This window comes from Camarhynchus parvulus, chromosome 3 (genome assembly GCF_901933205.1).
Source record: "Camarhynchus parvulus chromosome 3, STF_HiC, whole genome shotgun sequence".
Taxonomy (NCBI): domain Eukaryota; kingdom Metazoa; phylum Chordata; class Aves; order Passeriformes; family Thraupidae; genus Camarhynchus; species Camarhynchus parvulus.
The window spans coordinates 35,414,433-35,439,136 of NC_044573.1; the positions used below are offsets into that span (position 1 = coordinate 35,414,433).

The 24,704-nt window shown below is 39.8% G+C and overlaps 1 protein-coding gene across 5 annotated transcripts in view; it reads left to right on the forward strand.

Moving 5' to 3' along the window:
• Positions 1 to 22,928, forward strand: part of BIRC6 (baculoviral IAP repeat containing 6) — a 177,745-nt gene extending 154,817 nt beyond the window's left edge. For 4 of the 5 annotated variants that reach the window (XM_030945315.1, XM_030945316.1, XM_030945314.1 and 1 more), the window contains exons 67-74: positions 7,063 to 7,208; positions 8,029 to 8,139; positions 9,991 to 10,208; positions 10,879 to 11,040; positions 12,327 to 12,404; positions 16,524 to 16,712; positions 19,638 to 19,772; positions 20,825 to 22,927. In XM_030945315.1, coding sequence (XP_030801175.1) covers positions 7,063 to 7,208; positions 8,029 to 8,139; positions 9,991 to 10,208; positions 10,879 to 11,040; positions 12,327 to 12,404; positions 16,524 to 16,712; positions 19,638 to 19,772; positions 20,825 to 21,001 — 1,216 coding nt within the window. In that variant the 3' untranslated portion in view covers positions 21,002 to 22,927. Of the gene's footprint in view, positions 1 to 7,062; positions 7,209 to 8,028; positions 8,140 to 9,990; positions 10,209 to 10,878; positions 11,041 to 12,326; positions 12,405 to 16,523; positions 16,713 to 19,637; positions 19,773 to 20,824 lie in introns of all 5 variants that reach the window. The other variant, XM_030945318.1, reaches the window with a different exon arrangement.
• Positions 22,929 to 24,704: the final 1,776 nt, after the last annotated feature.

The following is a 24,704-nucleotide window of genomic DNA, read 5'->3' on the forward strand; positions in this document are numbered from 1 at the left end:
GAGTGGCATGTGCCTACTGTTCATAGGCTCTTTTCTATTTCCTAAAGTAAATACAGTAGGAGTAGTTCTTCAGTGCCAGCTTAGGATCTAGAAGCAACGAAGAATTCTAGAGTCACAATTATTTTAATATTAGATGGATTCAGTAAGAGTTCTGTGGTTGGTTCTTTGTGTGTTATCTGTACAATTTTCTTGTATTACTTTTTTATACCAGCACAAAAGGAAAGCTTGTCTTTTACTGGGTGGTTTAAGCATAGTGCAGTTTGTGTTTGAAGCTGTGCATAGACAAGGATGAAAACATCAACAGCCTGAACAGCCTGGAGTCACTGGGGTGGAAGGCTTGAATTCTCAGCCTTTTAGTTGAAGGTGTGCCAGAAATATAAGCAAGTATTGGCATGAATTTCTTAAATGGGACAATCTGCTGTTCCTTTCAGATCAAATTGGCAGAACAACCCAAAATTATGGGTTCTGGTTTCAAAGGCAAAACATCACATCCTCTGAGCAGCAGACTTGCGTGTCTGCCAAATGTCATCTCCATGTTGGACTGGGAGTGTCCACTTTGATCCAGAATTGAAGGGGACTTGGTTTTGGACTTCAGTTAGCATTGAATTTCCTTTACTTTCAAAGGCCACAGTATTCTGTTAGAAAATTGAGACATTTCTGGATAACGGAGAAGACATTTAGGTATGAGATGATTTCTCATGGCTGTTTGGGTGCTAGGAAGTCAAAGCCGTCAGTGATTGAAGAGCAGTCAGGCTGGTGTAATGAGTTGCCATGAGGGCTGAGTTTGAGACATGAGCTTGCTGTGCTGGCTGAGCCCTTTGCTGCAGGGAGCTGCTGCTGTGTGGCAAAGCAGGCTCATTGGAACCAACATCTGCTAGATGTGCTTCGTGCCAAATGGTTATTCCAGCAAAATGAGATGGTGGCTCATTCATGTGATGTGTTTCTAGCAAGCTTACCTCTAAAATTCCTAACTATGCTTCATGGGGATGCTGGAATACCACCAGGTGGGCTTGGGGTATTTTCTCTGCTATGGCTTTTCATTGTCTTCACTGCTGTTTTGGAGAACTTTTAAGTGAAAGAGTGCATTTTTCAAACAAAAAAAAATTCTTTAGAACTGGGCCCCAAGAATCGAGGCCTAATTTGTTTTAATTTATTTTTCTTTTAAAAACAATTATCAGTTCCTTCTGCTGTGTGCTGAAACTCACATTTTGAGTTGATGGTTGTCTGCAGGGAGCAGTCCTACAGCCTCTGGGTTGGAATGCTTCCACTGAATGTCTGTAAATAGGGCTTCAAGCCCCAAGGTGGAGTAGGTGGAGCCATCTGGGAGGAGGTTACCAGCTTTTCACCAGTGGTCCTTTGCAAAGTCACAGTCCCTTGCCTGTTTTGCCTGATTTGAGGAGATTTGTTTGAGGAAGTGTGAATTGCTGGAAGGAATGAATGTGGTGTCCATGAGGGCTGTGGTTGCAAACCCAGGGAAGTTTTATGCCAAGACAGTGAGGCCCAGACTAAGACTAAGCAGCCCTGTGCTGTAAGCACTGTCTCTGTGGGGCACAGGGGCTGAGTGCTTCATTGGCTGTACTCTGGGAATGCTTTGATAAGGGTGTCATTCTGTACCAGCACATTCACCTGCAAGTGCCAGGCACGGGTGAGTAAGTATTAGTATTGACTTTGAAAATTAAAGTTGCCTTGGGAGTGTATAATTCATTATTCATTTAGCACAGCATAAAGAGAAGGCTGTCATCTCTAGCACAAGCTAAATTAATGGCTTAAATTATTAGCATGTACGGTGCTGTCTTCTCTAGCAAATATATTAGTGACTGTCATCCCTTTAAATATGGGTTGACATTTTCTCTGCTTTTTCTTCAGTGGCTGAAAAACTGTATGGGGAAGTTTCTGTGTCTGAATTTAATATTTGGCTCCTCCTCCACTCTGGAAGTCATAACATTTAGATAAAAGATTTTCCTGCATTAAAGCTCAGGAGTTTGTTAAACTGCTAGTTATCTGCATACAGAAATTCCTGTGCAGGCTGATAGAATGCAAGGAAGGAACTGAAGCATCTTACTGGCTTTATGATTTCACTTTTGCTATTTTGTCTCCTCCTTCATAGAGTGTTGAGAGAGCCATAAAGTTCCTGGCAGCTGCTTTTCTCAAGCTGGGGCCCTCCTGGTGCCTCTGGATCACTCCAGTATCACCCAGCTTGGAGAGAGAATGAATCCAGGCAGGACTGCAGCACTGGAGATCACAGCAAGAAGGGAGAATGGCATTTTCTCAGCTAATAGTGGGCTTTGCCTACATTATACCTGCTCACAAATGACAGAGTAGTCATCAGGTTGCTCTTCTCATGTGTTCACAAAGCAATACTGTGTGTTTCAGGTCACACTGAGATATAGTTTATGGATTATCATCTTCAGTAGAGCTGTAATTTTGGCACTGGAGGACTCCAAGATTGAATCTGACCAAGGAGTTATTTTGTGGGGTCCGTAGAGCAGCCACAAGACTGCAGCAGGTTCATGGACGCCCTCTGACCTTCCTGAGGGACTGGGACCATCACTTTGTGTGCTCTCAGATTGCCCAGTGCATTGGTGATATGTGAAACCCTTTGAACTTTTTCCTGGGCTTTGAATTACATTTTTGTCTCAGCCCTTCTATAAGCATACAGTTTAGGGAACTAAATAGGCTTTTAGATTTTTCAGACCAGGATGTTTTGTTACATGAGGGAGATGGGTACAGAGACCATATTCACAACTCCATCTGCTCCAGAGCTGTTTTGTGCAAGATTTTTGTCTTGTAGTGCACCTGTTCTTTTTAAATTGCATGATTTAATAGCCATTTAATAGAAAAGAGCATAAACATGTTTTAAGGATATGTTTTCAGAAAGGCCTGCTGTGGTCTTCTAATGTCAAAGAAATAGAAAATTAAGTATAATAGTTCATGTCTGCAGGGATGTTAATTTCTATCTCAGATCACAAAACTCTGTGAGCTTTAAAAATTATCATCAGTGTGAGAGTACATATGGCTGGGGAACCATGGACAGATTTTCCCATCTAGAGTCTAGGGAATTACTTGATTTTCCATATGCTGATTGTAAATAAACTGAGAAACTGTAAAGTGCTGTTAAATTTCTCCAACGTTTGTGAATAAGGCTAAAGTAGAGAATAAAATAATGAGGCAGATGCTTACAGGAGAGCTGGAGAAGGACTTTTTATGAAGACCATGTAGTGCCAGGACAAGGGGAAATGGCTTCAAATGAAAGAGTAGGTTTAGATTAGATATTAGGAAAAAATTCTTTGCTCTCAGGGTGGTGTGGCGCTGGAACAGATTGCCCAGAGAAGCTGTGGATGTCCCATCCCTGGAGGTGTTCAGGGCCAGGCTGGATGGGGCTCAGAGGAACGTGGTCCAGTTTAAGGTATCCCTCCTGTGGCAGGGGGTTGGAATGAGATGATCTTTAAGATCCCTTCCTACCCAAACCATTCTGTGATTCTGTGATCTCACAAACTGTGCAGGATGGATCACACTAAGGTGGTGTTCTTTTGAATCAAATAACAGTAGGAAGACAAAATGGGGAAAGAAAAAACTGGATGTCATCATTCATAGGAGTCTTGCATGCTATGGCAATATCAGTTGCAATAGCAGTTCCACCACTTTTGGGGAGCAAACCAACAAATCAGTTGGTTTGTTCCCCAAAAGTGGTGGAAAATCTGAAGTTACCTTTAGCCTAACTAACCATGACAATATAGAAGGAACACTTATGTGAGGAAGCTAAATGTTGATAAGGCACTATGTCTAATTTTGGGAATTTGTGTACTAGCTATCTTATCCTCCCTAAGAAGCTGGCTGAAATGCATGATTAGGCAGAGTCAAGGACAAAAAATGAGACTTGGATGGGGCAGAGATGTGGCTGAGTCAGATTTATTCCTGCATTTTGCTTGCTAAACTGCTCTTCCATAGGTGTGGCCTGACTCAGCTGTTAGGCAGCTGGATAATGTAGACCCTCACACAAGCCCCACATAAGTACAGCTGTCAGGGTAGAGCTGTTGTGCAAACACAGGATTTCAGAAGTCTCTTTTGAGGAGGCAGGGCAGGGGTTTTCTGTTGTGCTCATGATTGCAGTGCACAAAATCTCCTTTCCCTGGTGGCACAGGAGATGTTAGTGAAATACATTCTCTTTCAATAGTTCAAGAGGGCTGAAATGTAACTGTTCTGGACAGCAGGGAGAACAAGAGGAAATAATATTATTGGTACTGAAAGTGTGAATTTGAGTAGATGTCTCCTTTCCTTGCTGCTTCAACTAATATATATTCCTTGTCTGCTGAGGTAGTTGCTGTCAGTAACTCACCATGTCTGTAGGAGTTTTTAAGCATGTGGTGAAGCATTTTGCTTAATGAGGCCAACCACTTGATTTTTTTTGTTCTAAGACCAAATAGAAGGAGGAAAACCAAACAGGTGGTCCAAATTGTAAAAGCAAGTGGACAACAGAAGAGCCACAAGAGCACTGTTTTGAAAATGGATTTGTAAGAATTAATTATACTTTCAGTATCTTCACTAAGCGCGTTTATTGCTTTTCACACACCTTTCTCTTGCATAATGCCCACTGACATTTTACTTTAGCCAGAATTTCTCCAAGGGTTTTGTAGCAAATAGCCTAAGGCTTCTGCACCAATACCAGGCATGTATACCTTTCTAGGGACTGGTAGCTGCTAGCATGTGCATGATGTTAAAACAGGTTATCACTGAGGTTTAGTAGGTTTGAATATTTCTGAAGGTGCTTAGTATGTTATTTAAAAAATATTGGCCTAGCTTTCCACAAGGAAAAATGCAATAATAAGGATTGGAAAGTATGAATGAGAGATGCAGCTGCTGCTTTTTTGTCATACAATATTCTTCAAATGCAACCTGGGGCTGGCTGTGATGCCTCCAATTCCTCCTAACTTAGAGTAGCTGAAAGCTCAGAATAGCTTGAAGTCTGCCATGGGCTAACATCCTTTTGGATTAAATCTGGAACAGGGAAAATGGACCGTGCTACAGTAATGTATTTTGTTATTAATGCTCTCTAGGGATATTCTCATTTGATTAGGTACAGTTCAGAGACCATATTCAGTACTACTGTAATCACCTCTGCTGAATAGTTTAGAGAGTCATTCATTATGCACAATTTCAGTCTAGATTAAAACACAGAAAGGTTTTAGTTGGTAAAATATGTTTGCTATATCAAAACATTAAATTGCTGGTTTTACTCGTGTGGATAGTTTCTTGGTTTGCTAGTGAGAAAGAGAAAACCACTTCATCTTGGCTGTTGAACTTGTTTGGGTCTCAAAACGAACAAGTACTATTGAAACAAAAATGAGTAGAAATTGTTGTAAAACAATTTGGGTGCAGTTAGCATTGAAATCTCCCAAGTTTTGCAGGATGACAGTGTAAATTTATGTTAGCTCTCAAAACATAGAAGCGTTTAAATACACACATTTAGGTTACATTAGTATCAAATACCCTTGTCCTCATTTCAGCAGTTGACTATCTGTGCTGGTAAGGACTGGATTGTCACAATCTAAAGATTTAAAAGTATGATTACTATGCAGCTAGCTTCTATCAAACAACAGTGTTGTGCACATGCATTTGAAAATGCACTGCATTTTCAAATAATTAGAAAAATTTGAGGTGTTTAAATTGACATTTTGATTTGCAGTACTTTGATTACAAACATCCAATGTAACCTAGATGCTTTTTATATTTTAAGGCTCTTAAAATTATGTTACATTAAACTCTTTATTGAAATAAAAGCTCTACATTTCTGTAGCCCAGAAGAGAACTGCAGAGACAAATGTTGTGTTTGACCTACGGTCCTGTGGTGCCTGGGTTGCTGTTCATCTACATGCTGTGAATTTTTACTGGAGGTTTCTAGAGTTTTATCATTGGTGTATTTTCAGTAATTGCTGGTGTATTGTATAACAGGAAGGAGCATTTTGTCACCTATTTAAGACTTAGTTTTGCACAAGGATCTGCAAGGATGAAATGCATATTTATGACATGATCTTTGTTAGATTGATTTTGTTGTAAGGTTTTCTAATCCTGGGTGGAGGTGTGCAGACATCAGGTCAGCCTGAAGGGTAGGCCTGAAATATTGAAGCAGAAACTGCTGTACTGGAATTGCTGGCTTTGTGTTCATATTTTCACTGCTCAGACCAGCTGTACATCTGTTTGTCAAATCAAGGCAGCATGTTCAATGTTGGAACTGCTGGTTGCTTCATTCAGTGACAAACCTGAAGTGTCCTGGTTTAGGGCAAATTTGGTAGAAAATTTCCAAAGGGGGCCCCTCCAGAAAGCAAACCCACACAGCCCCTCCCCCAACCAGTTTGGGAAGGATTCCTCGGAGAGAAGTGGAAAGAACCTGTTCATTTAACAGGCACAGCACCCCCCAGCACACAAAATGAACAATACCGGAAGACAAAGCTCTTTCATTGCGCTGAAAAAGATGACAAATTCAGAAAGTCTCTCTTGGGGGTGGTTGCTCTGTTCTCAGTCCCTCCAGCGCTGGGGCAGCTGCTGCAGGCCACAAGGTGCAAACTCTCAGTGTTCCCAGGTCCCAGTCCAGAGCAGGTTCGAGTAGGTCCAAAAAAAAAGGAAAGGAGAAACAGTCCAGGAAAAATTTGGACTACTTAGCTAAACTAACTAACAAGCAGAAGCAAAAAGCGGGAGCAAAGCAGAATCAAGAGCAAAGCGAAAAGCAAAGCAAAAGCAGCACTATGTACTGTCCTGTCTGTGTGTCCTGCCAGCCGTGGGGGAGCGGCTGATAAGAAACCAAAACAAAACCTTCCCTCTTCAGAGCCAGACTTGAAGGCACAGAACATAATATCCAGCATAAACAGAACACATGAATGGGGATAAAAGCATCATAACGTCACCCTAGGACATGAAGGTACAGAGACACATTCCATTTCAGAAGGCTTGGTTTAGTCTCCGTCCATTATCTTTGGTATTTTTCCCTGTTGACAGATGCACTGGATACTGTATGTCTGGTTGAAAGATACTCTCTCATGGTATATCCTATTTTTTTGCCCCATGCAGGTCTAAAAAAGACAAGGCTAAAGCAGGAGTAAAACCAGACAGTTCTGATCAGGAGCCAGAGGGACTGACCCTGCTGGTGCCAGACATCCAAAAGACCGCGGAGATCGTTTATGCTGCCACCACCAGCCTGCGCCAAGCAAACCAAGGTGAACACAAACATTCCTCTAAGTGCTCTTGCTGTTCGTCTGTAATGCAGCCATTTACACATAACTTATAAATCAGCTTAAAGGCGAGACAAAACACTCCCTCCTGTCCCCAACTGCTGACTGCATTTTCAAAGGCGGTTGGAATCTTATGGAAGTTTTAAGTGTTTTGATGAAGGAAACAATAATTCAAGTAAGTTAGAGGACACCTAACAGCTTCCAGCACAATTATGTAGCATCCTTTTTTATTATTATTTTTCTTGGCAGAAAACAATATACAGGACCTTTAGTAATAAAACTTTTCTGTTGAAACTAAATCTTATTAATTGGATTAACTATGAAGTAGATGAATGCAGAACTAAAATCTGAAACATGGGTTGAACCTCAAAAGACCATCTGGTTGTCTAGTAATATAAACTAAAGATTAAGTAGTTGAATCAGGGGAGTGCATTTTATAAAGGTATGTATAATCAGCTCCTGATTTTGGAGAGTCCAGGAATGCATGTGGGAATGGCCATCCACAGAAGCATATGTCATACTTCCTATTTGAAATTTAAAAAAGATAAATTAAAAGAAACCACAAAAGAATAGTCAAAGAAGCAGCAGCAGTCATGACTTATTTCTAAGCTGAGATTATGGTCTTTATTTACTCCAAGCTGTTCAGATAATGATATACAGTAGTGAGAAAGAGATTTGTATACCCTAAGTGATGCCCAGTTTTGAGATGTCTCTACGAAAGAATGTAACCATAAAATGTCAACACTTGCTGTGCCTTTCTTCAAATTACATAGCTAATTACAAATAATCACATTTTACACAACAGAAAAGAAGATGGCTGAATACTCCAAAAAGGCTGCTGTGAAGCCCAAGCCTTTGTCTGTTTTACGATCCCTTGAAGAGAAGTATGTGGCTGTGATGAAAAAACTCCAGTTTGGTAGGTTGAGAAGTGTGAATGTGTGTGTTTTAGAAAGCAGACAGTGAAGAAATGTGTGTTCTGTTGAACAGAATCCTTTATTATTTTAAAAGTTAACAACTGTCTTACATGTGTGACCACTGATAATTTTCATATGAGGAAAATTGTACATCTGTGTTTTCAGGTTACCAACTCATGCACTCTTTGAACTAATAAGAAATGTTTTAAAACATGCACTTAGGTAATTCAAAGGACCAGATGAATTCAGTGATGTGATGGTGTTCATAGTTTCATTACAGTAATGATTTTTTGTGGGTCTTTCAGTTCTCAAATTACATTGAAATGTTTGATTTTTTTAAAGGACGTATATGAGCTTTATATATTTATTTATCTTTATATAAAACTCATATATGTTACTTTTTAAAATAGAAAATAATTCAAATCAAAATGTGTTTTTTAAATGAAACTTCAATAAAGTTAATTGTGTCTTTTCAAGAAGTGCAATGTATTGCATTTGGAAAATGTGATGGGAATCAGTCCTTACTTTAGCCATAAAAGGAATGTGTTACCAAAAAAATTAATCAAGAACTAATAGTATCTTATCCAAAAAGGAGCTATAAAACTAATGCAAAAACACATTCACTGATTAATTTTTGAGATGCGGTGACAGCATTTGCAGTCACATTTCTTTGCTGTTGTATTTGCAAGGGATTTTCTTCACAAATGTTTGTGGAGTGTATGCCAAGAGTAGGAGTTATGAAGGTTTGTAGGAAGTGGGAGCTTTTCCCTCTTGTGGGAACTCTGCACATCACTCTGGATGTGAGGAGTCTCTCGAGACTACATCGAGAGCCGAAACCCCGTCAGGGGGCTCAGAGATCTTGGCATGATGCCCGGAACACTTGGTGGCTAGATTTCGATCCTGCAAGTGAATTGCCAGTTTAGTATGAGGGCTAGAAAGTGTCACAGGTTTAAAGGGTGTTTTTATAAGGTGTACACAGGGTGAAAATATAAGTTTTAAAAAATTTTGTATAAAGGTAATGGGGACAAGATAGAGAGAACAAAGCGTGTCTCATCCTTCTTCCTTCTTCTTCTTGTTCTCCATCTTCTGCTGTAGTGTTGGCACTCAGAGATTAGTTTGGGGAAGGGGTGCACTGTCCAACATGGGTGATAAGTATTAGAAGGTAAAAGTAAATATGATATACGTAATTTGTAGTATAAGACGCGCCCGGAAGCAGCTGCCTTGCTGGTCAGACCTCTGTCTGCCAAGAAGAAAATTTTGTAGATAAGACTTAATAAACAACCTGAAGACCGAACAGCAAAGAGTCCAGTCTCATTCTTCAGAGCCTGGGGTCGCTCCCTAGACCACCCAACTCACCTCGGGGGCAGAGAACAAGCAGCCGACCCCGAGACCCTCTGGCAGCTGTGCTGCACATTTTCTGTAGCAAGTGATTAAAGAAAACCAGCTCCAGTGTAGTTTTTCATGGTTCTTCAATAACATTGCCACCAGCACACGAGTAAATACCACTGGCACTTGGCTTCACAAGGGTTCCATTATTAGCATTGTTATGTATTTGTAAGTCTCATCATATTCCTGGTCGGGAATAGCTGGTAGCTTTTCAGATTGGGAGTGTTGTATATTTGACAAGTTGCATATGAGAGTTTGTAAATTAGCTGCAGAAATTGTTTCAGCTCAGCACTGTTAATGCTTTGGTTTCTGTCATCACTGTTAATGCAAAAAAAAAAAGGCGTTTTCTGAGTTACTGTGATGCAAATTGAACTTTCCTGATTTTAATACTCATGATATTTATCCAAGACTAATCTACTACAAACTTCCCTCCTTTCCTGACACATTAAATTTTTTTTCTCTTTCAGATACATTTGAAATGGTTTCCGAAGATGATGATGGCAAATTGGTATTTAAAGTAAACTACCACTACATGTCTCAGGTGAAGAACGCGAGCGACGCCAACAGTGCGGCCAGGGCCCGACGTCTGGCCCAGGAAGCCGTGACTCTGTCAACCTCCCTGCCGCTCTCCTCCTCGTCCAGCGTCTTTGTGCGCTGTGATGAGGAGAGGCTCGACATAATGAAGGTAAGGAAGCAAACTGGGTTTAGTTCTCTCTTCAGCTTGCCATAGAAGTGTTCAGGAAGATGCCTGAAATCTTAGGAAAAAACAGAAATATTTCACATCCACTTTAATCGCTGTTCAGGCATTAATGGAAGTGGTACTATTTGAGTCTGAGTCTGATTTCTCAGCAGCTTGGCAGGGGCAGGGGAGCCCATCTGCCCCAGGAGTGCTCTGTTGGCCAAGGAGTCTTCACAGAACAGGATTCATTCTTTTTCAGCTATTCCAAAGGGAAAAGTTTAGTGCTATTGCTCCATTATGGTCCAAACATATCTTCGCATGTGATCATTGAAGTTGCAGGCAGTAGGTATGGAGAAGTACACTGAGTGCCTCTGGATCTGTATTTTGGAAAAAACATTCTGTTAATAGGATCCAATAGGAAAGAGTTTTCAGCTCCTTCTGTCTTGCTTTCCATCTGTAATTTGGAGAAATGAGTGTTCACAGAGGGCTTTGCTTACCCACAGTATCAGAATGAACAAACCACAGCCTATGTGTGATTATGGGGTCTAATAATAATTCCTGCTACACAGCAGGTAGAAATAAAATGCTTCATATAACTTACAAAATCTCAGTTGTGTGATAGATACAAGGGTGGGGATTTAAAATTCTTTTTTTTCTCTCTTTTTAACGCTGGCAGGTTCTCATTACTGGTCCTGCAGACACCCCGTACGCAAATGGTTGCTTTGAATTTGACGTGTATTTCCCACAAGACTATCCAAATTCCCCTCCACTTGTCAATCTGGAAACAACTGGAGGCCACAGCGTGAGATTTAATCCAAACCTCTACAATGATGGCAAGGTAGGTCAACTGGGATCCTGTGTTAGGTGTAAAAAGGAAGTGAAACTGATGAAGTTTTTTCCTTTTGTGATCGAATTACGGATCAGCCACTCCCAAGGTACAGGAGGAAGCTCTTTGGTTAATACCGGTCTTCAGATCGAAATTAAGAGGGATTTGCCAGTTTCAAGTGGGAATTACCTCCTTTCTAAGTAGTCTTGCAGATTTTTGGAGACCCAGCCTTTATGAGTTGGATTGGACCAAAAAAGCAAGTACTTTTGACTGAGAAAAATGTTCTTTTCCAACATTTTCTGCTAAATGAACCAGTCAGAAATCTGTTTTGGCTAGCTGAAATACCCTTTCCATGGACAGAGTATGCTTCATATCAACTGCAGCTGAAGGTTTGCCGAGTGCCCTGTCTCTTCTTCTCCGTTTACTTTCTATTATTGTGGACACAGAATATAATTCCTAGTGGAGACTTTATCTCCATTTTTCTTTGTCTAGCTTTAAGTCTTGGAAAATACTTGCCTCTAAGTTTCTTCTGTTCATTTTGTCTCTTTGTTTTCCCTCTCTTGGATTTTTCCATTTCACAATAAGATTCAAGAACAGCATAAACTTCCCTGACATTCAGATCAGTCACAAAAGTTAAGGAATAATTCAAATTTCTTGATAGTCTGTGTGACAGAAACCACCTTTTACATGCTTAAGCAGAATGACTGTCTTCAAAACACACAATTACAGGTTTTATAACAGTATTTAAAGCAGAAGGTAGAGAATTGGACAGTATTCATAATTCATTTTTTTGGAGCCACTAGAATCCATAGATGTCCTGTGAGGAAAAGTAATCTGCCTTGTCTTCTTTATTAGCATGCTATTCTTGTTATCCACATTATTTTTATGTTTTCCTTTCAAAGTAGTCTCATGGTCTTAAGCTGCACTAGGAGAGTCTTGGGTTGGACATTAGGAGGAATTTGTCCACAGAAAGGATGTTTAGACATGGGAATGGGCTGCCCAGGAAAGGTGGTGGAGTCACTGACCAACCCTGGAGTTGTTTAAAGGAAAGACTGGACCTGGCACTCAGTGCCATGGTCTGGTTGACATGGTGTTGTTCCCTCACAGATTGGACTCAGTGATCCCTGAGCTCTTTTCCAACCTCATTGATTCTGTGATAGGAAACAAATTTGTCTTTTAGAATGCTGTTGTACAAAAGTTTGTAAAAAAATTAATGTAATGTCAACATTCTGTTCTGTCCAAGCAGAACGATTTTGTCATAATATTTGTATGTGATATTAATAATGTCACTTTTTCAGGTGTGCTTAAGCATACTTAACACATGGCATGGGAGGCCAGAAGAAAAATGGAATCCCCAAACATCAAGTTTTTTGCAGGTGAGCAATTTCTTCTTTCTCTTCTAAATGTCATTTAGGAGTAGTAAGTTGTCTCTTGGTCTGAAGGATTCCTTTTCTAGACCATTTAAACGAGACTAATCTTCTTCAAATAACCATAAATAAGACAAAAGTCCAGAAAATGTCCTTGGAACTCTTGGAAAGGAGCACTGCTGAGGAGACAGGTTCTTCAAAATGCTCTTTCTAATGAGTATTTCTGTTGGTCTGGTCTTGAAGAGCAGCTGTTCATGTGAGCAGCTTATTCCTGCACCAGCTCTGCCCAGATGATTTCAAATAGTTTATTTTATTTTCAAAAATCAAAAAAAAATACTGGGAGATGACATCATCTCTGGATTTATCACAAACTTTTTATGGTGAAGACAAAAGAGGCTTCACACTGAGAGATGAGAAAGTGAGTTACACAGTGCAGACAGTAGCCTTCCTCCTCCTAAGTGTGCAGGTGAGCTGAGTTGAGGAATAAAGATGAAGGGAATGCAAGTGCAGCTATGCTGTGTTCAATAACAATTAGTGTTACATTAGAGCAGAATTTATTAGGGCATGCAGTCCTTATAATTTTCAGCTTTATTTCCCAGCCATGCACTGACTCACAAGCAAAGACATTAAGTAAAAGTAAAGCTTGCAATGGCTTCTTTCCTATGGCAGTTACTGGATTTATTCTGAGTTTGGAGTAATTATTATGTAGCACAAGGTACAATTTCTGTTCCAAATCCTAGAAGACTGCACAGCTTCAGCATTATAGAATTACTGCCTTCAGCAGAACAGGTTTCAGCTTGTTCAGGATTTGGCCTTGGAGAGCAGATTTATCAGTCTCCTGATTTATCAGTTCAAGAATGGTCTGTTCCAGTGTGTGGAAGTCAGGCAAGCGAGGCAGAGGGCCAGCATGGGTAAACATGCCTAAGCTCAGCTGCAAAAAGAAGCAAGAAAAGGTGGAAGGAGGGGGGGGCTACTTGTGCAAAATAAAAGGATATTGACCAAACATTCAGGAGAGAAATTAGGGAAACTAAAGCTCAGATGGCACTGAAAATGTTGAGGGTTATGAAGACAAACATAAAGAGCTTTTCATAAGTATGCTGGCAGCAAAAGAACACATTTTCCTTAGGCTCTCTCACTGCTCAGTGGGGAAGGAAGCCTATTGGCAAGGGCATGGAAAATGGCAGAGGTCACCTCTGCCTTACTCTTAGGGGTAAGACTTGCTTTCCCTTGTCCCTGAGCCCTCACCTAGGGAGTTTTGTGAGAATGAGGAATGACCCACAGTAGAGGAACAGTATTGAAGCTGCTTGGACCCACATGTTTGTGGAACCAATCCCCATGAGTCATGGGGAGCTGAGGGAGCCAGCTGGTACCACTGCAAAGCCATTAGCTCCCATCTTTGAAAGGCAGAACAATCAAGGGAATTCCCAGGCAAATCTCCCACTCAGCTTCAAGATCAGCAAGAGAGAGGATCATGTTGGGATAGGTATCCAATGTTCCTTAATGAGTGCAAGTCTCCCAGGATCCAAATTCTTAATCAAGAGATGAACTGCAGTTTTGAACTTCAAGTGTAAAATCAGTGTAGAAAGGTACAAGTATTTAGGAAGTCTTATTTCCACCAAAGTCCTTTTTCTTACATTAAAATGTTAGATTTGATAGTTAGAAATCACATGCAGCATAGAAGTTTATAATTTAAAACTTTCTTTCAGTGTTTCATTTTGAGAATAATAAGAAAACTGTTGGAAAAAGTCACATCCCTACCATATTGGGAGAAAAACACTTTACAACTATTAAATAGAAAACAGCTGTAGGACTAAATAAATTGCTTGGAAAGAATTAAGCACTACATGTTTTTTCTGGCTCAGAGATTGAACTATCGTCAGACCACCCAAAATACTTCAGAAATTAATTTTTATTACCCAGCAAAACTGGAAGATTGGTGTATAGTTGCTCATTCATTACAGTTATAATTCAAAGTATTGACTGCTCCTTCAGGCCCAGAAAGTAAAATGCTGCAGTGTGAAATTTCTCTACCATAGCTACTTTAAAAAGATATAAATATCCAAAATAAAAAATTTTTGAAAAGCACAAGCCTATTCTTCCAGAGACATGTAAAAGCTGCAGAGATCACCTTTCATACCCAAAGCCTTGGCCCTGAAGTCACTCTACCATGACTTAGCACATCTACATTATTATTCTCTCTTTTTGGTATCTATGTGGCCATTTGCTTGATGAAACCTGATGCGTGAGGCACATTCTCTTCATTTTAATGCATTACCTACATATTAAGGTTTAACACTTAACTATGGCTGCTTCTAGTTGAGTGCAGGGCAGGGTACAGGAGACTGATGATGGTGCACACAGTACCAGCACCTACCTGGAGCCACCAGCCTGACAAACAGAAAAACCTGGTTAATTTTCCTTCTCAGCCCAACAAGGGAGACTGGTTGATATCTCCCACTTCAGAGCTGCATGCCCAATCCATCAGGATAAAGACTTGGCTGCCGCAGTCTGTGCTGTAATGAAAGCACAGCCACCACACAAGGGCAAAGTGCCACGGCACCTAAAAGAGTGAGGGTGTGTTCCTGTGAGGTGCTGGTGGGACTGAGGGTAGCCTGTGGCATTCAGCTGGCTCTTGGACTGCTGCTTTGATATTTTAGACATTAAGATATTTTAAATATTAGGAGTTACTGATCTGGCATTGTATCTGTGGAGTGAGGAACCATCACAGAGAAGTTGGGAAGCTGGGACACAGAATTCTGTGCCCCCTTTGCTACAGGAGAAACTCCAGGAGAATGCCACACATGAGCACAGAGCACAGCTGTGGATGTCAGGGCACTGCCTGCAAGAGAGTCAAGTTTGGATTGCTGCTGACATGGCATCTGTCTGATGAGAACTGCACATTCTGCCTCCACCAAGAAAAAGGAGGACTCTTGTCTTCCACATCCAAATTCACAAATTAGGGGATGTTTTAAAGCTCTAAGTTGTACCTAGACTGGGAGGAGAGTCAGTTCCAGAAACAGCTGCCCTGGCATGTGGGTGTCTGCACCTAAGTGTGCCCAGTGCTGGAAATGCCATTCCTAGGTCTGTAACCTATCATCAGCTTTTCACTAAATGAGGAAATATAAGTGTTCCAGTCATCTTGGTTGAATTCTTTACAGTTCTGGAAGTTTGTGTCACAGAACTGTAATCCCTGAAATTGTTGCTGGTGGTCCTAAGTACATAAGAAAAACTTGCCCTTCATTTAGTAAAAAAAGCAAATTGACAGGGATAAACTTTAATACTGGAAAAATTAGCAAAAAACCTTCAAATCATGAATATGCAGTGCATCTACATTTGGATACCTAAGAGCCTTATGTATCTGTTTAATTCTTTGGGTTTTATTAGGAATAGCTGAGTATGTAGTTAAATGCCTTGAATTTATGTAAGCATCTATTCACATGTGTGCTGGATAGTAAAATAGAAAGCAGGAAAATTGCTATTTCCTAATTACTGAATAGTTGGTGCTTTGTTCATATAGTATTGAAAACATTTTTTCCCTTATCTTGAAAAAAATACTGAGATTTTGTTTTATTGGCATATGACACAGTATTGTTTGTAAAATCTGAAACTAAAGGGCTAAGAACATTCATTTGAAAGAAGAAATGGGAGACGATGTAGATCAGGATTAATTTCAGAGGTTCATGTGGCATTTTGCCTCCTTTATTTTTTCTCCGTCTAGTTCAGAATCACAGGAATTAGTAAGCTCGGCCATAGGGGAAAAAAAATCAAAATTGCTGATTGAGAAGTTCACAAAAACACTTTCTTTCACAAAGGGGCATAATCAGACATCACTTCCTTTAAATACTTTCTTTTACTTATATCTGTATGCTTGTGTTGTAGGGTTTTAAGTTATATTTGTCATTTTTTCAGTGTTTGAGCTAAATAGACAGCCACAGGACTCAGTGATTTTTGTGTGTAGTGATAGTTTAGGTTTGAAAGTGTGGATGTTCCTGCTTGCACCTAGCCTGTGTCACAAATGGAAGTACTTTGCCATAGAAATGGTTTTGCTTGTAAGGTGAGCAGAGCTGTGTATATTTGTAGGAATACTTTGGCAGCACGATTTTAATATTTGGTTTCTTCTCTTACCAGGTGTTAGTGTCTGTCCAGTCCCTAATACTGGTGGCAGAACCATACTTCAATGAACCAGGTTACGAGCGATCGCGAGGTACTCCGAGTGGTACCCAGAGCTCCAGGGAATATGATGGAAATATCCGACAGGCCACAGTCAAGTGGGCAATGCTTGAACAAATGAGAAATCCATCACCGTGTTTTAAGGAGGTAGGTTTTGTGAAAGGCAATGCTTCTCTTTTATGAGCATTAAGAATAATGCAAATATTTGGTAAGATGATGCATGAGATGTCTGTTTTAACCTTCTGTCAAGAGACTGAAGTGAACAAGGATGCACCAAACTTTACAGATTCTTTTCTGGGAAAGAGGAATGCAGGTAAAGTGGCACTGACCTGAATGGGATCTTGGTGCACAGTTGGATAAAACACGGTTCAATTAGCTCACTCTTACTACTGAGCAGGACCTTTTACATGGCCTGTAACACCTGTTGGTCAGCCCTACAAAGGGGCACTCCATGCTCCATACTCTACGTAAATAACAGGCAGTATTTTCCCAAGGATCATAAATTTCAAGCAAATACTAAGAAACACTTCGGATACACCAAGATAATGCAAATTGGAAAAATACCTTAAAAGAAATTCCACAAATCATCTGCATTTGAAACCTGTGCCTTTGAAAACAACTGTCTTGATGCTGCTAAAAGGAATGCTAACTTTCATGCATTCAAGCTGTCTTTAAAAAAAATATTGTAATCAATCAAATTGCCTAATTTGTTTATATTCATGAAAATAGACTAAAGCTCACCTGTGGCATCTTAGAAGAATTTCATTATAAGGGACTTCTCAGTGTCTGCAGTCCAGTTCCTTTCCCAAAGCAGATGATTTCGATATCAGGGGCTTGAACGTATACAGCAAGAGTTCAAGGAAAAAAGAGCTGAAGAAGCACTAAGAGAATGTGTATGAATATTAATACAAAATGTTTGGTCAAACATGAGTCATCTCACAGTATTACAGCAAATATTTCCAGAAAAACTCATTTTGCTCTGAACTATTACAGCTGTTGCCAGTGTTGAAGCATGGAACCATCTGGCAGTGTCACCTGTGCTTTCAATTATCTGCATAATAAAATGATGGAAAAGCCTAAATATTTTAAGATTATGCACATTGCTGGGTGTGGCATCTGAGATGTTGATCTCCCATCCCTTCCTTGATATTGTAGAAAACATCCTTTGGAATGCAAAACCTTTTTTCATTAAAATTACTGTGTCTTGTGGAATAAGAAAAGATATTTTTATCCACATGCAGGTAAAAAAGGATGTGCAGTGTACGTATTACATACATACATAGATGTTGCGTTAATGAAATAAAACCTGGTGGTGGTTCAGAATTACCTCTTAAATGTTCTACTCAATAAGTAGAAGACCATGCATGATAAAGATAATATCTGGACACATAATCCATTTCTTCTAGCTAATGTAATGGTTTCACTTTGGCAAAAGGCATTTTCAAATGACAGTAAGATTAAATTAATTGAATAGATAAGAATATATAAGAAAGCAGTGGACAATAACGCTCCACAGTCCTTCTCACATGTACAGAAGTGAAGGATATGCAGTCTTACACCATTTGGTAACTGAATCCCAGTTATTGTTGCTGCACTTTTCTTAAAGGGTCTCTCTCAGTGCTTGTGTGCTTGTTCTGCAGTGCAGCTCTCACACTGCTGGTATGAAAAAGGCAGCTTTGGAACAATGCTAGAGTCCATCTGCAGCCCCATCCAGCTGGAAATGCATCTCTCAGATTATCTGAGCACTTCCTTGGGAGATTCCCTTTTTGTTCAGACCTCTGGGATTTTTGTACAGTTACCTTAGAAACCTTAACAGTGATGATCAGTTCAGTAACAAAATGCAAACTCATGGTGAAGACTGAGGTCTAAGAACGTAGATCCTGAGATCTGTTGTGTTCAAAAATCTGAGTCTTGTCTTCAGTATTTTAAATGATGGGTAGGCTCAGGAGATCTAAACTGCCAGTCTTTGGGAGTTTTTCCAAGCTCCATTATGGATTTAAGGAATGTATCCAGAATTGAAGTCAATTACACTTTCAATATGCAGTTTCTCTTTAGACAGATAGCTATTTTCCCTAACCTCCAGAGGGAAAAAATATTTTTCCCTTTATGTTGCAATATGGCCAAGAACTCTCAGCGCTCAATAAAATTTCTTTGGTTTTATTGTTGCCTTCACTGTTCAGAATTTCAGAAAACTGTTTAAGACAAAGACAACACCAAGTAGAGTTTCACAACTTTGTATGAGTGTTGATTGGTTGGAATTTTTAAACTCAGATATGTACTTCAATACCAAAAATACTCTTCAGTCAAATACTGGCTCCCATCCAAACTGGGCAGCTCAACTGCCATGGCCTGAGAATTCCAGTGTCCCCAAACCTGCTTGCCTCTGCCTAGAGCAAAGTGGCTGCATCCCCTCGGAAGCAGCTGCTGTGATCCTGCTCTTGGCAGAAGCGCACAATGTTCCTGTGCTCGTACCCCAGCAGTGTTACTGCTCGTCTCTTTTCTGTTCAGGCAGCCCGTGGTCAGTGAGGGGAGGATGTGGTGCTCCTGCTTGCTCTGTGCTTCTCTAGCAAAACAGGGCAGGGAAGGAAACAGTGAGAGCCTCAGCACTGTCTCTGTGTAGTTCTGCTCCTGTGTGAACTTCGTGCCTGCGTAATACACCCAGCTTTGGACTGCAGAACGTGAGCAGCACTCTGCTTTCCCTTTTGCTTCTGCTGGTGTATTTCTGGCACTGGTTTACCCTGCGCCCAGGTAACACAAGAGACTGCTGAAATGGCAGGCTGCACACAAACAGTGGATTCCTACAGACTGAAAGAGATATCGAGACCAACAAACTCCCCAAAATACATCAGCTGAATTCAGAAAAGGTTCCTCTGGGCTTTTTCCAGTTGGATTTTGGAAATCTCTGAGGACAGAAATTCCAGTTTTATCTCCAGTCTGGTTCAATTCTGAATTACCTTCATACTGATTTTTTTTCCCTTATATTCAATTAGACCCACAGAGGTCTTGCAAATTTGGTATTGTTAAAATATATGGTTCTTCCATCCATGTTACATTGGGAATGTTTTCTTGCAGGTCATCCACAAACACTTCTACTTGAAAAGAGTGGAGATCATGGCTCAGTGTGAGGAATGGATAGCAGACATACAGCAGTACAGCAGTGACAAACGGGTAGGCAGGACCATGTCCCATCATGCAGCAGCTCTGAAGGTGAGATGTTTATTACAAATCCAAGTTTCCCAGCTGTCAAGAGAAGCAATGTGTGTGCATTCCACTTCCTCAGTATTTTTACTACAAGTTGGATTTTCCTCTAGCGCCTGTCCTGCCTGTTTTTTCTATGAATATTTGTATAGGATGCAGTGACCCCGAGATGGTTGGAGCATGGTGCTGATATAATGCCAAAGTTGTGGGTTTGGTCTCCTATGGGCCATTCACTTCAGAGTTGGACTGGATCCTTGTGGGTCCTTTCCAACTCAGAATATTCTGTGATAATAGCTTCTTTTGTTCACTCTGAGGGTGGGGGGGGTTAATTATAAAGTTGTATTACAATCAGTTCCTTGCCAGAAAACAAGCTCTTAGAGTAGACAAGCAGTTAGAAAACTATGGTCAGCTACAATCAGTTTTATCCTGTGTTAACTTGGATCATTCTAACCATTATAAATATTTTCTGCCTTCCTAGCCAAGTATTACCATTTGTGTATTTTGTGATCACACAGATAACAGGGCTATATTGTTTTTAATATTTGAGGTTTTATTTCCCCTGAGGTTCAACCCCCAAATTTAGAAAGCCTTCTTTTTTCTGTTGCCAGACTTCCATTCTTTCAGTGTGATTGGTCTTCAAAATGAAATTACTGTGATCAGTATACAAATCTTTGCATATCTGTCTCTGTGACACGTCCCATCATGAATTCTTTATAAATTTAGTTTGACTGTATGACCTGCCAAGTCCAAGCCACTTTCTGCTGTGACCCCTGAACACAGATATGACTCAGCTGCAGGACCAATAGTGTAGCATTTATAATGATGCACTTGTTGGCTGCAGTTCTGACCGCCTTTAATTTGTCCCCAGCAGCTCTTGATAGTTATTCTGCCACTAAAATGAAAGTACCAGTTCTTAAATATAGGGGAGAAGCTGATCCAGACATTGAAATACTACATTTAAGCCTTTTCTGCCTACTCCTCTTTTTGCCTTAGAGTGTCTAATCTTGTGAAAAGTTTTGTTTTAACTGTCCTTCCATGCTGACTTGTTCTTGTATATCCAGCGTCACACAGCCCAGCTGCGGGAAGAACTTCTAAAACTTCCCTGTCCTGAAGGATTGGATCCAGACACTGATGACTCCCCAGAAAAATGCAGTGCCACAAGCTCAGAAGAGACCATGTTGCACGACCAGGTTAAACCCAGCAGCAGTAAAGATGTCCCCACTGATTTCAAGTCATGAGTTGCATTGACATGGACTTTGTAGACACAACGGCTTTGAAGCACAAGCCAAATATGTCAATATTTGTATGTAAGAAGTTAATTATGTAATAGGTAACGAAATTGAAACTATACTATGCCCTTAAGGATATACAGTTTAATTAAAAATGATCTTTTATTTACCTGTACAAGAGTGTAAACTTTTTTGTGCTTTTATTTTTCAATTGTGAGAACCACTGACTGGTATGTTTAAAAAGTTATGTATACAAAAAATGGATAAATCACTGATATATAAGGGAAACTACCTTAGGAAAGAATGTTTACTGAATGTTTATTATTTTTTTTTTACTTGTAGAGTGAGGGCGGTTGTAACTAAGAATATATATTGGTCATTCTTACAGCTACTATTTAAAGTCAGAAAATTTTCACTGAATTTGATAGATTTTACGTTTGGCCATATATTCATGCTCATATTTGATTCTAAAGAAAACCTCCTGTATACTTCAATAAACGTTAAATGGACATGATCCCTCTTTTATGATTTACTGGTACATTTTTTAAATAAACTGCCATAAAATACATTCTAGCTGAAGACTTGCACTTGTATGACTGAATTCATTACAGTCAACATACTTAATTTTATGCTTACTAAATCTAAAATGCAGATGAAATAAATGCACATGGTTTTACCTCATGCCAAATTTGGACTTCTGAATTAGCTGGGTTTTTTTGGCTATTTTATGCAAACTAACAGTATTCTAAATTCCTTAAGGGCTATTCTGGAACAAAGTCTTTACTGTATTGAAATGTCTGATTTTTACATACTCAGCTTACTCTTACTGACACACCACACAGGACTCTGATGTTCTGTAGTTCGTACTGTGTAGAATTATTTCCAGTTTTATACTTGCAACCACAGATCCCTAACTAAAAGGGTAAGAAGTTTGCTTGATTTAATAATCAAGTCTCACTTTTAACATAACATGCATTGCTATCATTGTTATTAATTTTTGAGCAGTCCTTGAAGGACTAAAAAGTTAATACTGGTATTACCTCAGACTAATGATCTGTTGTATGATACATACTATAAATCAGGCAAAACCGAAAGTTTTTTGTTTTCTATTTGTTCTTTGTTTATAAGTATCACGCTGGAATTTTTTCACTTTTTGTTTTACAATGTATTATTTCTAATCATTAAAAATGGCACCAACTGAGGTTGTGTTCTTATGCTGGTGGTTAACAGTTAGTTCTGACAGTCCTGACCGAAGAGCAGTTTTTGTGTTCTGCTGATGTGTTGTGTTAATCCAAGGCCTGTTCTGATTGTACATACCTCTCAAAATACCAGCTTGGCCACATCTGTGGAACTTCAGGGGTCCTTAGTCACAGAGCAAAACAAGCAGCCCTGTGCTAGAACTACTGGTAAATGCATGAAACAAAGAGCTTATGCCACACAGTCCAAGTGTTAGAATTTCATCAGTGTTAAAACAGCCCTGCATTTTTCCAGATGGGTATTTACTTACATTCTATTACTGTACAAAAGGACTGTGATACTCCTGTAAAGGCTCCAAAAGCAAAATTACCCACTGACTTCCAATTATATTTGTTAGGAGTTTCCATTAGAGCTCTTCATTTACTGCTTAAGCTGCCTGTCTACAGGAGCACAGTCTTTTTATAAAATCCTGGTACTTGTACCAAAACCAAATGTATCGAACCCGAAGATCCTTTTTAAACGTGAAGACTTTTTTCTTTACCATTAAAACACAAGACTGAAACAAGAAGTACCCATCTTGCATTGATTTGACATGAGGAAGGTGGTTAACATGATTGTACCTTTATCTCTGGTGTGTATTTACGGTTTCATAGCAATGCTAATGTGAAGTCACTGCTGCTTAATTAAGCAGATGTAAACAGCTGCATGGGATATTAAACTCTAATTTGCATCTACATACCAATTATCCTTTTTTTGCTCTAACATGAGCTAGAATGGTATTGTACCAAATTAATGCAGAGATTCAATCCTTAAAAAATGCAACTGTGTTACAGCCTAAGTAAGTTGTGAACTTGGCAAGAAATACAAAATACACATTTTTAGGTTTTTAAATACACAAGGTAGCTATGCTACGTGGCAGTAACATCACAGTAAATCCTATGAGGTGGGAGACTCATCTCTTACCATTTCATCAGAGTGAATAGAAACCTGTACAAATACAGATCACAGTTTCTAACCATCCATTCAAGTGCTGTGTTTTTAACTGTTAAGCTGATTTTGTAGAAAATGCTTTAAAATTCAACAGAAGTTATTTTCAAAAGTGCAAAGGGCAGCAAGCTGCTATTTAGATCATTATGGGATTTTACTCCATGTTTTTTGGTGGTGCCTTTGGCCCAGGATTGATTGTTGGCACTACAGTTCTGTAGTGTAGTGTGGGATGTTATCAGCCTTTGGAATTGCCGTAGACACTCTGCCAGAGGAAGAGTAAGGCGCCACAGAGTTAGGCAGGAGTGTTTCATGGTGCTTCACAGCCAACAATGCCAAGCTTCTCTGCCTGGTGCAAGCACAGTGTCTGTGGAAGAGGAGACAGCTGGGCAGTCCATGAGCCCTTGTGCTCCATGAGAGCAAAGCCCTTGTTGCACTGACTGCTGCACACTGTTCTGTTCTGCAGCTGCAGCCACAGCACTCTCCATAGACAGACAGTAATGAGGTGCCTCCTCAGGATTTGATGGTTTCCTCTGGAATTTCCTCTGGGTAAAAGATGTGCATAAATGTATGGATAATGCTCCTCTGTAATTCTGCCACTCCTATACAGGAAGAAACAAATATGACAATCTAGAAAAAAAACAAAACAAAATTTGAAACATAAAAGCTGTAAAAAACTTCCAAGTTTCACTCCAGTAATTACATGTTAAATGTTTAGGTAAAAGCAGAATAAAATATGTGTGACTATAGATGGACTGGATCTGCACTGACCTGTGTGGCATTGTTGGTTGGGCTTTGTAAATGTTTTTCTTGTGTAAATCTTTTCCATAAGCTCAAGGTAGATACTGTGCACCTCTGCCAGCCAGGTGAGGAGACTCTTCTGCAGCCACAGGTAAAATCCTGCTGCCACAGGTAAGGCACTGGGCTGCTGATCACTTCCGTGGAGCTTCAGTGTGAGTGTGCCAGTGCTGTGCTTGGATGTTTTGTTTAGCAGCAGTGGAGCATCTATTCTTTGCTTTAAATTTTTTTAAAAAGAGAAAGTTCCCATACAGTACAGGAAATGTACTGTTCTACTTTTGATGGCTCTATCAAATAGAGCATTCAGTTTCTGGCAGGATCACATTGTTAAGAAAACATGACTTCAAAACAGTCTTTTTTTTTCCAGCTATGTCATCTATTACTTTTCTTCCCCAAAATGTGTCTGGTGGCACTTTAGGAAATGCTCTGTTTTACATCCTGAGGAAAACAACTTGATAAGCAAACAGCCATATTATTAATTTGTCTTGTAAACCCATAAATACCTGAACACAAACCCAGCTGACCTACATTTAAGCCAGGACTATACTATGTTGTTCTTATCCCTATGAAGGAGAATTATTTAGGCTTAGATTTTTAGTTGGAGTTTCTCAGGCAGGCCTTCATTTTATAGCTCCATGCTGCCTTTGTATTAGTGTGATTTACAGGGGTTTCCTTTTTTATTCCTTCAGAAGCCAGTCACCACCAAGTGGACTCACCTTCTTGGACTGTCAGC